The following is a 14,127-nucleotide window of genomic DNA, read 5'->3' as shown; positions in this document are numbered from 1 at the left end:
TAAATGATAATAAATTTAAAAAAATTTAAAAACCCTACGTTTCAATTGTTACACAGAGATTTCCTTGTTGTCAAAGCATGTGGGATCTTTATAATATTAGTACAAAAACTGTTCACATCTATTAGAAATATCATATGAAACACAGGCAAGGAAGAGGGAGGAGGGTAAAGCTGCAGGATCGACTAACTACAAATGAGTACTTTATAATGCTGTGGTCTATCTGCCCCATACTTCTTCTCATGCAAACACTTTTTCGGTGTAACCGATTGGTAACTTTTTATACCAACCAACATCAAAAACACATTTTTAACAATGTTCTCTAGAGTTATGTCTTTTCAAGTGTATATAACGGTAGACTCTCTCATTTCTCTGATAATTCATGATGATCAGTACATTTCTCCTAATTTTCCACACTGCTCTAACACCAAAAAGAGTATGATTTCCTTTTTGCACACTTTATGTAAACACGTTGTACCTAATTACCAACATTACATATGACTTTTATATTTAAATAGTTTTCGTTGTTGAAAAGATCACATAAGTTAGCATATTATCTTGGAACATTTTCCCTTCTGTAAGTGTATGATTTGTCTTCTAAAATGAGTTGTTTCATAGACAGAATGGCACCGTCAGTTACTACTTTATTTAAAAAATAAAAATGAATACTCTGCATGCATTCAAATAGTCAACTCAACAGGCTCACAATTTATCTTATAATAAATTTATTTTAGAAACATTATAAAGTGGAATAGATAAAGCAAGATGAACAATTTTTAAGCTTTTAAAAAAATAAATCACTAAGGCACCGTTTACCTATTTGATAAACTGTAACTTACCTTCAAGTTTCCCCTCACACCCTCATCCCTCTCCCTCCTTCCCAGACAACCAAACTCTTGCTGGCATGCTTCTGATCCAGAGAGGAAATGATCATTTGTTCTTTGATAGTGATTTTTGAGTTTGTCTCCTTCACACCATTCCACTCCACGCCCATCAAGAAAAACTGCTGTCTCCCCATTTTGGATACCCAGGACTGACCATTGCGCTCAAAACTGAAAACATTTGTTGGACAAATTAGTAAATTCATTTTGTTTTAAAAACATTTTGTTTTAAAATGAGTTACTACACATTTTTAACAAAGAATAAAATTAACATAAAAAAACAGTTAAAATATAAACGTTGGTTAAATCTTTACAAGTTTATCATTTCATTTTATATATTTTTTCCTACTTTGTCTTAAACTCTTTTACATTGTATTAAGTAGTTATGAATGAATAACTAACTCATACTGAAACTTACATGAAATAAATTCTATTTTAAAATAATTTTAAATTTTAAATAAAATAGCAAAATTTATGTAATTATATGGATACTTATAAGCACAGAGATATATATACTCAGAGTAAACATATTTATAAAAAATACAATCTTTAAAAGCAAGAAACACAATACCTTGCAACTCTGAGACTCTCATTTGTATTTCACATATGCTGTAGACACAGCTCAGAAACTCAGATGCGGTGCTCATAAATATGTATGAGGTATAATTAGCGTGGAGAATGTTGCTTCATCACCTGTCGTGATTCTGTTGCTGTGCTTCAGTGACTTACGAAGCAATGTTGGAAGGGTCTCTCCAAATTCCAACGAGTCAAAACAGTTCTGTTCACCCGTAAGATGTTAGTGTTTTGCATTCCCTTATCATCGGACAGCCTGTCTTTCAAACCTGGGTATTGGCAGATCGCTTGTAACTGACAGTTGTATGCCATCAGCTGTTTAATATTGTAAAGATTGTCTGAAAACATTATGGCCTTTTTTTTTTTAATTCCTCTACATTTTATAAATTCAAACCTTCCAATTCCATGGGCCTATTACAATGGCCAACCTAGGGCTCCTTTCCTCCTCTAACTGCTCACTTTGGTGTCTTTTGTTATCGCATTGGTAACACTCACTGACTCTGAGACCGCTGACGGCGCCAATTATTCAGGTCTTAATACCCCAATCTGCCTTTAAAAGTCATGGAAATATTGTGTCCAACAGTTTTACTTCATGCTGTGTCCTCACACTCCACACCACAAGCCTATAGAACAGAAATACTTGGTCACCAATCATTGCATCAAAATCCCCTGCCTTTCCGCTGTTACTGGAACTGTTTTTACTGCAGCTCCTGTATGCCTTCACACATCACTTATCTCCCAATTTGTCAGCAGGAAATAGTAAAACTACAGCTCCAAAGAAATCCCCAGCTTTCTAAAATTTAAAAAATATAAGATTATTAGAAGAAAAAGGTATAAGATATTTTAAAAGGCAAACGTTGAGGAAGAAACAAAGTAAAACCCGCTGGCGGTAAGGAAGTCAGCCAGCAAGAATGAGCATTTGTTAAAGACAGAGGTTCAATAGCCATTGGAGGATCGAAACATGATAACCGTCCAGCCAGAGTGATCATCTCCAATGCTAGCAATAAAAGATGTGATGTCACCCTATCTTCTGCAGAAGGGAAAAGAAGTTCAGAATATATTTAAGTTACGCTGTGTCAATCCAACAACATTATTGAAATGGACTTTTTTTTTTTTACAAATTACAAACTGTTAAAAATCACCCACAAATACAAATAATTAAAATAGTTTTATATTCATGAAAAAAATCATATTTGTAGTTTAAAACCACACAGATGCACGCATGCATGCACATACACATTTGCCTGCACATACACCCTTGTACCAGCCCAGTATTACTCTCACACAAATACCAGCCAAAGCCATTAAATAAAAACAAAAGTAGAGACTGATTTTCCTCCTGAAAGCATGTGTAAAAATTCCTGACAAAATTAAAACATATCAAATCCAGCTATTCATTAATATACATATATATATAATATATCAAACAAAATAGATAAATATTTGAAAATCAATAGGTTTTTAACATATTACATAAATAATATCAGTTATCTCTGTGGCAGCAGGAGAAGTGACAGGGTCTGAGGCCATTTCTTAAAAACATCCTCAGTGTACTGTGACTCAGATAACTTTCCTACCTACTAGCCATGAAGGTCTCTGGTACAAGAGAAAACCTCCCACTAGCATCATACTTCAGAGCAAAATCTTTCAAAGTTTTCTTCTTAATTCAGGAAAAGAGGGAAAAATTTCTGCATTCATCATTTTCATTCAACACTGTACTGCAGACAGCAGAGAGCCCAACAGGCATTAAAACAGAAAAAAAAAAAAAAAGTCACTCACACTGGGAGCTTGTGTTCATTGTGGTGTGTAAGTGGTAGTCATTGCAGTCTATCAGAACTGTTTCTCTAACCAAGGAACATGTATGGATATAACCTAGAACCCCCCCCCCCCGGATGTAGCCCATAGCAGCTCAGTATCCAAGTGGGTTCCCTAGTAAGGGGAACAGGGACTATTTCTGACGTGAACTCAGTGGCTGGCTCTTTGACCTCTCCCCCCCACCCTCGAGGAGGGAGCAGCCTTGCTAGGCCTCAGAGGAGGACTTTTCAGTCAGTTCTGAAGAGACCTGATAAACTAGGGTCAGATGAAAGGGGAGGAGGATCTTCCCTATCAATGGACTTGGAAAGGGGCAGGGAGGAGATGAGGGAGGGAGGGTAGGATTGGGAGGGAATGAGGGAGGGGGCTAAGGCTGGGATACAAAGTAAATAACCTGTGATTAATATAAAAAAATTAAAATTATTAAAAAAAATACTAGAACTGATAAATTGATCACAGTTAAAGAGTATGACAAAGAAAATCAATCATTTGTAGATTCTGTCAAAAAGTTGGAGTTTAAAATGGACAACAGCATCCATCAATAGTTAAGATAGGAACAAATTTTATAAAAGCTCAAAATACCCAGAAACTGAATATTTTCTTTATTTTCTTGAAATAAAGAAAAGCCGGAGTAAAGAGATATGCAATGTCTATAGATTAGAAAATCCAATATTCTTATGCTGACAATCTTAGACACATTGGAATATATATCAAAAGAAATCCTAATAAAACCTGGCTAGCATTTATGCTTTAGAAACTGAAACATTTGTAGAATTTACTGGGAATAAGAGAACACAATGACAGAGTTGCTTTATTGGACTTCAAGGCTTTCTACAAAGCTGTGATGTATAGACAATGTAGTGTTTGTCACTCACAGGTAGGTTGTTAACAGGTACATCAAGACAAAAATATCTTATACTGTATTCCAAAAGTATCCTCCCAACATCATTAGACCTACAGATAAATTATAAAGATATGAAACACTGAAAAAATGAAAGAACTATTTATGATCTTAGGTGAAGATTTTTGGGACATAATACCAAAAGCCTAATACATAACAAGGGAAAATGATAAACAAACTTCATTAAAATTCATGGATGATGTCCTTAATAAATTAATTTTAATAAAATAAAAATTTGAATCCAAAAATAGTAAATTCAACTACAAAATTATGTATCTGATCAATGACTCATAATATCCTTCAAAACTGAAGAATAAATAACTCAATAAAAAAATTAAACAAAAGATTTAAACATTATGCATATCTATAATCCCAGTGCTTGGGACAAAGGGAAAGGAAGATGAGGAGTTCAATCTTGGATTAATAGTAATTTCTAGACCATCCTGGGCTACAAGGGACCTTGCCTCCAAAGCAAACAACAAAAGATTTAAACAGGTTCTTCACCAAAGAAAATGACAATATGAATAAGCATATGAAAAGATGCTTGCTAGGTGAGTCAACAAAAATTAGAATTGAAGGGAAAATGCCAGCATTAGAATATCAAAGTTTTCAAAATGGTGAGAATGTATTGGAAAGAATGTACAGAAATAGAACATCCTATCAACTGGATTTTTTTTTTTTTCAGTTTTTCGAGACAAGGTTTCTCTGTGTAGCCTTGGCTCTTTGGCTGTCTTGGACTTGCTTTGTAGACCAGGATGGCTGGCCTCAGACTCACAGAGATTCACCTGCCTCTGCTTCCCTGGTGCTGCTGAGCAAGAATTTAAACAGTTTATATGCTTTGTTGCTCCACTGGTAATTTCTTAAAATCTCATCCCTATACCTACATGTGATCCAGTCTTTCTATTTACTCCTAGGGCAATTAAAAACGCATGTTAATACAATACATTATGCAAGAATGCTCAAAGAAGCTCTATTTAGAATACCCAAGGCTGGAAAAAAAAAATACAGGTGATAAATAAAGAAATGGCTTGAGGCAATCCATGTAGTGAAACTGCCCACTAGTTGCAAACAAATATTGATACACAACACAGAAGAATGGAAGAAGCTGGATAGAACAAGAGGCTATGCTAAATTATTAAATGTGTAGAAGACAGTGAGATGCAAACATAAGATTCAAGATAAGATGAATGTCTAGAAATGGAAGGAAGATGTGAATGGGGGAAACAGAAAGAGAATAAGAAGAAACAATATTGTGTTCCCTACTTTTATTATAGTGGCATCAAGGTTGCATATGTCACAATATGAAGCTTTCCTCAGCCTGTACGGAAGCACCTGAGTTCAATGCTGAGAAACCACATTAAATAAATACTTAGACAAACATATTTGCTTGTATTCCCGAGGTGAGGAAGCAGAGACAAACTCATTCCTAACCCTAACAGGGAGTTCAAAGCCAGTAGGAGACTATATCCCAAAGAAAAATGGTGGCAGCACTTAGGAATTACACCTATGACTCAAGAGATTGTACTTCTGCCTTCAACATGCACTCTCTCTCTGTCTATCTCTGTCTATTTCTTTGTCTCTGTCTCTCTGTTTCTCTCTGAGCCCAAGGGTATAGAAAGGGTACATTCTTATTTTTCTCTGTATTCTTTTTTTTTTTTTTTCCTAAGCTTTCTATAGTTTGTGAATGATTCGTCTTATCCCCATGATTCAGGGTCGTTGATATCAACCTAGGGTATCTCACTACAATAATGTTCTGCTCTGCCAAGAACTACTCTACCACCTACATTTTACTGCTCTCCAAATTGTCTTCCAACCAGGTACTAACTAGCTCCCAACCCTGCTTAGCTTCTGAGATTAGACGAGACAGGGTGCGTCTAGGGTGGCATAGCCATAGACCCTCTCCAATTGTTTTGGATTCCTAACCTTTAGAAATGTTCTCTCTGCTTAACCTTCTTGTCTTGTTCTTCACTGTCAAAAGGATTGTCAGCTGTCACTTCTGTTGTTTTCTTGTCTTCTTAGATAATTGTTAAGGGGCTTTTTTGTAATATCCTATCTTTAATCTGTTTTGATTCAGAAAGCTTAGAATCATGCAAATAATGATATGTACATAGTAATAAATATAGACCTGGCTGCATAACCTGAGGCTTGTCTTCTTTTAGTAACTTACATAGAATTTATGTCATTCAGTTTACTGTTGTTATTTTAGTTTTGTATATTTTTAGTGTAGGCGAGGCTGATGTGCAGCTCACGAACCTCCCTCCTTCTACTCTTCACTTCAGCACATCCTATCTGCTGTGCCACTTTAACTCACTTATTTTTCTCTTTTTATGGTTATTTATTAATTTTCAAGTTATCATAGAAAGTAATTGGATTCAGTGTGGCATGTTCACATTTTCTCTGTTCTTATATGTCTTCTGTTTCACTGCCCCGTTCTTTTCCCCTCCTCTTGCTGGTCCCTTTCTTCCCCCAGTAATCCAACTTCCTCTCTCCTGCCGTATACCTTTCAGTGCCCTCTGTATTTCCTTACCCTCTTCTTCTCGAAAGATCTTTCATTTTCTGTCATTGTCTTCTCTCTAGTTTTATATCACACACACATAGTATCTATATATTATATTATAGTGTATGTGTATGCATGTATGTATGTATATTGAGATCCAGATTCCACATATGAGAGAAAACATGTTATATTTGTCTTTCAGAGTCTGACTAATTTCACTTATTATATCGATTTCCAGAGCCATTGATTTTTCTTACAAATTTCATGATCTCATTTTTCTTTATAGCTACATAAAATACCAATGTATGTGTGTGTAATGTTATCTTTATTCTAAGTACAATTCACTTTTACACTTACTTTTTCCCCCAGGATAAATGATGTTGAAGTGCTGTTACCATATCATTTCCTAAAATAAAATCTGGGTCTAAGAATCTCTTCTTTCCAGGAAATCCACAGAATTCTAGCCTGAGGTTGTCTTTTCGGTGTACCTTTTCCCCTTTTTATTGATGTTTATGTTTTTATAATATCCTTTAGCACATATCATATTATTGTATCCTTGACCTGACTCATGCTCAATCAAGTACTTAAATAAAAACTTGAATTAAGACTTTTAAAAAAGTTGACCACAACGCTACCACATTTTGTGATCTTTGCTAGTTTTGTGCTGAAACAGCAACTGAAAAATAGTGTTCATTAGAGTGCTGCACATGTCTCTGAAGAGCGCCATGTCTAGATAAGCCAAATTCAGACCTCTAAATTTAACTTTATGCAGTTAACATTCTTCAACGTTTGTTCTCTGAAATATTTTCCCATTTAAAATGTACGTGTAGGATCCTATTTGCTTTATCTCTGGGTATATGTGCATTATGCAATGCTTTATAAAAGGCAAACACTATTTAAATGGATAACCAGACAAGCAGTTAAGTGACCCTTTTCCAGTTCTATTATCTTTATGTCACTATGTTATACCTAAGCCTGAGCTAATATATCTTTGTAAGAGATCCCTGTGGTTCTCAGATTTTCCTTACAAGTTCAGGATTTGCAATGGTACTTGGGGATGTGTTTAGAATGACATTGGTGTTTATTCCCATTTTAAGCTTTAGAATGTAGGAGGAGCTTTTTCTGATCACTCCAGAAATATAAAATATGATGAGAGGTAAAGTCAATGGATGGTTTTAGTTCTTATTTAACTTCACTTCTGTAGCCCTTGATGATACCAAGCTTTCATTCACGGAATCAACATTCCACTTTGTGTCTTTAATTTTACAGTAACACATTCTCCTGATTTGTCCTTTTCATCTCTGAGATCCTGAACACCTCACCAGCCCTACTTTCTCTACTTACCTGAAACAGTAAAGTACAAAGAAGTCTGCTCCAAACTATCTCAACCCATAGTTAACAGCTTTCAGACATCAAATATACACTGAAAATATACACCTCTAAATCCATGATGCTTAAAGCACACTGTATATGTGCTGCCCTCAGTGGCCCACTACTCACTCTGTGGTTTAATGTGGGACAACTCTTCTTTTATTCACAGGCAACAAGACCTCAGGGCTTACTAAAGGAAGATGCCAAAGGCTCCCTTCAGAAAAGCTTCAGGATCCTTAATGAGGCCAAGAAGTTAGCAAATGATGTGAAAGGTTAGTGTGGCCATTGTTAATTGTTTCTATTATGATAAGGTTAATAATGTTATAATGGAAGGATACTACACCACACTTTAAGAAATGAAATTGTGAGCCATGACATACATATGTGTGTATTTGGTATTATATATATATTCCAAGTGACCTTTCTCACAAGCCTGACAATGCTTAGTCTTCAACTTTCGCCAAGCAACATTCCATAATTTTAACTTAGTTTCTACAATATTGCTCCTCCTAGCTAAAACAAATCTTCAGCATGATAAATTTTTATACTGCCAAACTCCATTTGTCACTCTAGATATGGTTTTAGAAAAAAAGTTCAGATTAAAAAATGAGCTAGGAGTGTGTGGCGGCGTATAAGTCTGTGTGAAATCTTCAGTTGTGTTAATAGGTTCTGAAATCTTTAAATATTTACAAAATAGTCGTGTATTTTCTTCCTAATTGAAGACAGAAAATAATGTCTACTCTGATATGTTTTTAATGTTTGTAAGTATGGTTGCTGTTGATGTAAGCTGTTGTGTTTTTCATCTCATTCCAGTATCACCTGTCTCTCGGTACTTTTTCCTGTTTCTCTAGTCTCATGCCTTAGCGTTATCTGGCTTGTATCTACCTCCCCAATGTGCACATGAACCCTCACGCACGCTGACATTCCATGGTACCATGTGTGTGTGATGGTATCCCATGTCCTAAAATCTGCTCATTCTCCTGAGTTTTCTTCATCGAGAGACCTTCTAACAGGGCATCACGTTTTGCAAGCAGCACTGTGTATGTTGGAGGGAGAAAGCACAAGAGAACCAGACGTCTGGGGACATGATCACTGTGGAGAACTTGCCTACTGTACACAAAATCCTAGGTTCTTCACTCACTCACTCACTCAACCAGTGATTAAATGACTGTGAGACTCTGCAAGAAAAAAATAAAAAGCAATCCTCGCTGAGAAATCTTCTCTAGGAAACAATGGAATATCTAATTCACACTTAACCTGCCTGTGCAATCTCTCTCAGAGACCTGTCAAACCCCTCCTGTTACGGACTTTATATCTTTCAGGAAAGGAATAGGGTCTATTTAATGTTGAACTTATACTGAATAACGTAGAGCCTAGTTCAAATTATAAAGTAATTAGCTATTTTAAGTAAAAAAACAAGTTAAAAGTGAATGACAACAGATTTTTAAATTAAGTTTTCCTTGTCTTAGAAAACGCAAAGTTTGAAACAGTTTAGATTTGGCATGCTTTAAAGCAAAATATCTTGGACTTCCTTAGCAACAAAATTAAGAGAGCCACCAGAAAAAAGAGAGAGAGAGCCACGTCTGTTACAACTATCACTTTGATACCAAAATGCTTTGGACTCTACATTACATGAGTTTCCGGTTACATAATTCTGTGGTAGGTCCACTCCAGCCAGAAGAAGGACAGTAAAGAACCATGATCTGTCTTCTTATTGAACAAGTAGAATTGATCAAAATTCTTTGTAGCCACTCATTTCTACCTAATGCCCATGCCAGAAGCTAGAGTTTTACTCAGGGTAGTCGAGTTAAAAGAATTGTACAAACACAGAGCTAGACTCTGTCTTTTTTCAAACATTTATGTTTTATTCTTCATGAATCCTTTTTGTATTACTTTTGATGTTATGAAAGTGGAGGTGACTAGGAAGGGAGCTGAGCTGGTGGAGCTCTTGCCTATTGAACCTGAAGCCCTGGACTCAGTCCCTAGACCCATGCACTGAGCCTGGCAGTGTGGACCTGTCTTCTCAGCACTGGAGAGGTGGAGGCAGGAGGATCAGAAGTTCAAAGTCATCCTTGACTACATAGTAACTTTGAGGCCAGTCTGGACATAATAAGAATGTGAGACACCCCCTCCCCCAATTCTCTCTCTCTTTCACTCTCGCTTTCTCATATATTCATTTTATGACAATGCTTCTGTTTTGAGTACTGAGTTTTAGGGTGCTAATTCAGATTTAATTCCTGAACTGATTGCTCAACATACCTTGCTTTATTTCCAATCCTGCACTTGCCTTTGTTTCCCCTAAATCCTAATCCTACACATAAAAAGACACAATTCCATTTTGTTTCATTTAGAACATCTGAGGGCTTGGGTGGCAGAAAGGGTTGGGAGACAGAAATGTTCATTAGTTTAAATGTCTTTTTTTGTACTTCAGGTAGTACATTATTTAAAGTAATGAAAACCCACAAACTACTCAAGTAATAATTTCCTCAGAACACCAAGCCAAGGCCATGATGAAGATGGGAATGTTTTCTTGCTACGTTATGACATTCTTCTGATTTGTGGCCAATTACATGGGTTATAAAATGGCTGTTAATCAGGGAAATGCCATATATTACCACGAGGAACTGCTGAAATAGGCCCTGCAGAGCAAAACTCTTGACAGCAGCTATTAAAATAGAGATTTAGTCATTTCTCTCTCTGTGGCGCCTGGAGTTAGAAGGAATAAAAATGGTGGGGCCAGCACGCCCTCCATATTTCTAATTTGTTGCTTGTTCAAGTCAGTACAGCTTGGTTTGTTCCTGTAGTCTGGTCACAAATGACTTACTGCTGCTCCCTGCCATTTTTATGCTGTCCTTGCCTTGAGGGAGTCTGAACTTGCCAGAAGCAATTTGTTTTGCTTTTTAATTTTTGAATATACATCTGTTAAAAGTAAATTTGCCCTTTGCACATGTTGGAGCTCTGGAGGCAGTCAACAGTACACCAGCTGAATGTCTGTGGAGACAAACATCATTTTGTTGATGGATTGGAGATGAGGGACAAACTGGTGATTGAAAGGGTCAGAAGATGAATGAAGGCCACCAGGTGAATACCGCTTTATAGAGGGACAAGAAGTTTTGTCAATAAAATAGTCAGTTGGGGTTCTCACAGAATATGTACAGGGAAAAAGAATGAAGTACTTTATGGTGCGGAAACTATGTGAATGCTAAGATTTTATGTACCACCTCTCATTGGAGTCACTTTTCAATTTTATTCACTTCCTAATTTGGCTTTAATATTTAGCTTTGCCCCAGGTAGGTGAAATTATTTAATTATGCAGGAAAATAAATAATCTCTTTGTAAACTAGAGATTAGTGACAGGAAATAAAAGGATTATTCTAAGCTCAATAATAATAAATATATGGCTACAATAATAATAAATCCGAGAATTCTTAGATATACAGTTCTGTGTAATATATGGAAAAGGGCAAAACTATGAGCACGTCATTTCACATTTACCACACCAGTCAATAACTTCTTTCTGTGCTATGATGCAGGAAGTACTCAGCATGCAGTCCACGAGACTGTATCAGAAAAATGTTGAGACAATGGACGTGGCACATTTGCGATGCTTATAGTTGAGGTTCTATTATTATTTATAGCGGAAAAGATTTTGTGTTATTATACCATGTATGTCCCTGTTAACAAATAGGAATACCATGACACTGTTATATATGATATAAGAGAAGGAGCAAATCAGTAGCAACACGGAGGCATTAGCAATGGGAATGATCTTCACTGACAGTGTGGCTTGCCTGCTCAGTCTGTGCCTCATTTGTCGGCAAACATTCACGACGTTCATTAGTGCCATCTCAGGCAGAGACAGGGCCTTCATAATACGCCGGGCACCCAGCCTGGAAAGTACCTGGGCTTCGTTCTGCATTCAGAGCCAGAATGTAGGATTCTGGGAGGTGGAAGGGAATTTGCCAATGAGTTCAGACACAGTGGAGATAAACACAAATGTCTTCAACTTCCTGATGACTCAACAGATGGTGGGGCTTGTATGAAACCAGAGACCTGTCCTATTTAAAGGCTTTCAAATTCAGTTCTCACGCCAGCTGAAACAAGTCTACAGGCTCTCAGTCAGTAATTCAAAATGGGTCTCAAGTCTCATCCATTTAGTCTTATTAATCTAGCAGCAGAAAGAACTACACATCTCCACATCTTAAACATCTAGAGAACCTACCACCCGGCATGTGCTTCTCCCCTCCTGTCAGAAGGCATCTGCTCTGGTCCTCCATTGGGAAGAAGAACACAGCAGTTGTAGCTCATTTACTGGGGGCCTGTCAATCACTGTACTTATTTCTAGAAGACCTAATTCGGATGCCTTCTGTTTCATCAACGAGTGCTTTGCAAATGATGTAAAATGTACAAATGTTAATATAAATGTACTCCCAAATTTATACGAGATCAAAATAACCTAAGAAACTACAGTAAAAGCCTAATATTTAAAAGAAAAAAAATGTTTTCATCTTGGGGAAAGAATGAGCAATCCACAAACTAGACTCACATGCTGATGTGATTTCTTCCATGTTCTGAACTTGGTTCAGGAAGTATTGTGGTACAGGGGTGCTCTGCCATGCAGAGGACTGTTCTCAACTTTTCCTCTGAGTTATTTTGACAATTGACTGATGACACAGCAAGTACACATTTTGTAGTTCCCATATATCTGAGGAATTATAAAAATTATATACTGTAGATAATCATATATTTGTGTGATGTATGTATGCTTTATATATAATGCATGAGTTATAAACTAATATATATAATTCAGTGCATTTTAAATACCAAGTGCATAAATGCACTTGGTATCAGTTTTGGTAAAAACAACTTCTGGTAAGATCAATGTGGCTAATATGAACTTCTCTCTTAAAATTATCTGCAAAGAAAGTTTTGAAAAATTGAAGAAAAAAGATTCATTGCTTTAGTTAAAGAAGGCGAAATCTTTTCAGGTTGCATTAAATCTCTAAAGGAAGAGCAGACTTTTAAATGTTTGTGCTAGGTTTTCCAGCCATCATTTCAATTCCGAAGTTCACATTGTTAATAACGATGTTATAGAGCCTTTCCTCTTGTGTGAGAGGTGTGTTGCCTAGTGTGCATGAGACACTGTGTTCAATTCCCAACAGAGAAGATAATAGTTATTGTTATAAATAATAAATAAATAAAACAAACGATCAAGAGCAACATAAGATGTTTACATTGGCTTAACTAAAGAATTGGCTGTTCTAAAAGAAGGTAAATATGTAGACATAGAAGGGAGCAAGACCTTATGAATGAATGATGGTGTGTAGAAAGAATCTATACTTGGAAATCTAAATAAATAATTATATGTGTATATCTGGCTATATTAAAAAGTACATTCCAGGAGGAACAGCTACAAAGGCTTTGAAGAAAATGACTTTAAGGAGGTAGAAGTGAAGACGCTGGGTTGCTACATTTATTTAAAGTCTTTTGGTATTATTGAGTTTTGAAACCTTATTCATTGTTTTGAAAAAAAAAGCATTTAATATTTGAAATAAATCAGAACAAAGCAGTCTGAGTCAGAAGGTCCTATTGTTTCTGTTGTTTTAGTCACTAACTGTAGTCAACTAAGCAAATGATGAGATAAATCTGTTTTTACAAGGAACCGTTTTCCTAACTCTTTGCCCAAAAAAAACGAGTTGAGCTCTCTCCTAAATAATTCAGATTTCGGCTACTTCCCCATATTATCCATGCATCCCATGGCAGAGACCAACAAAATGAAATTCAAAGAACGTGCTGCCTTGAGCCCTAGAGCAGGCTTAGAGGACTCATGGTGCTGTCCACGGAACGTGGGAACCCTGAGGAGGCACTGATGACTATACAAGCTGTTTCCGACCCTGTCCAGTGAGCCTCTTCGGCTAAGACCGTAAGCTATAGATATGAATCGCAGTGCTTGCAACAAAGGCAGTTGCGCGGGCAGGAACTTTCTCACTATGGGCTGATGGGCAGTTTCAGCTGTTCCTCACTTTGTCAGCTCTGTCTTATTCCAGCTCATGCCTGGAACATGGTCACCTAGGAGGGGGCGGGGAGAGGGATAG

General features: G+C 36.6%; 1 protein-coding gene across 1 annotated transcript in view; it reads left to right on the top strand.

Moving 5' to 3' along the window:
* Lama2 (laminin subunit alpha 2) overlaps positions 1 to 14,127 on the top strand; it is a 602,337-nt gene that overhangs the window by 505,883 nt on the left and 82,327 nt on the right. The window contains exon 41 of the mRNA XM_055599236.1: positions 8,202 to 8,304. Within this exon, the coding sequence (XP_055455211.1) occupies positions 8,202 to 8,304 (103 nt within the window). The remainder of the gene's footprint in view (positions 1 to 8,201; positions 8,305 to 14,127) is intronic.

Source organism: Psammomys obesus, unplaced genomic scaffold, assembly GCF_907164565.1.
Source record: "Psammomys obesus unplaced genomic scaffold, mPsaObe1.curated_primary_1811, whole genome shotgun sequence".
In the NCBI taxonomy this organism is placed as follows: domain Eukaryota; kingdom Metazoa; phylum Chordata; class Mammalia; order Rodentia; family Muridae; genus Psammomys; species Psammomys obesus.
The sequence above is the reverse complement of the archived record's forward strand: the minus strand, read 5'-3'. Positions and strand labels throughout refer to the sequence as shown.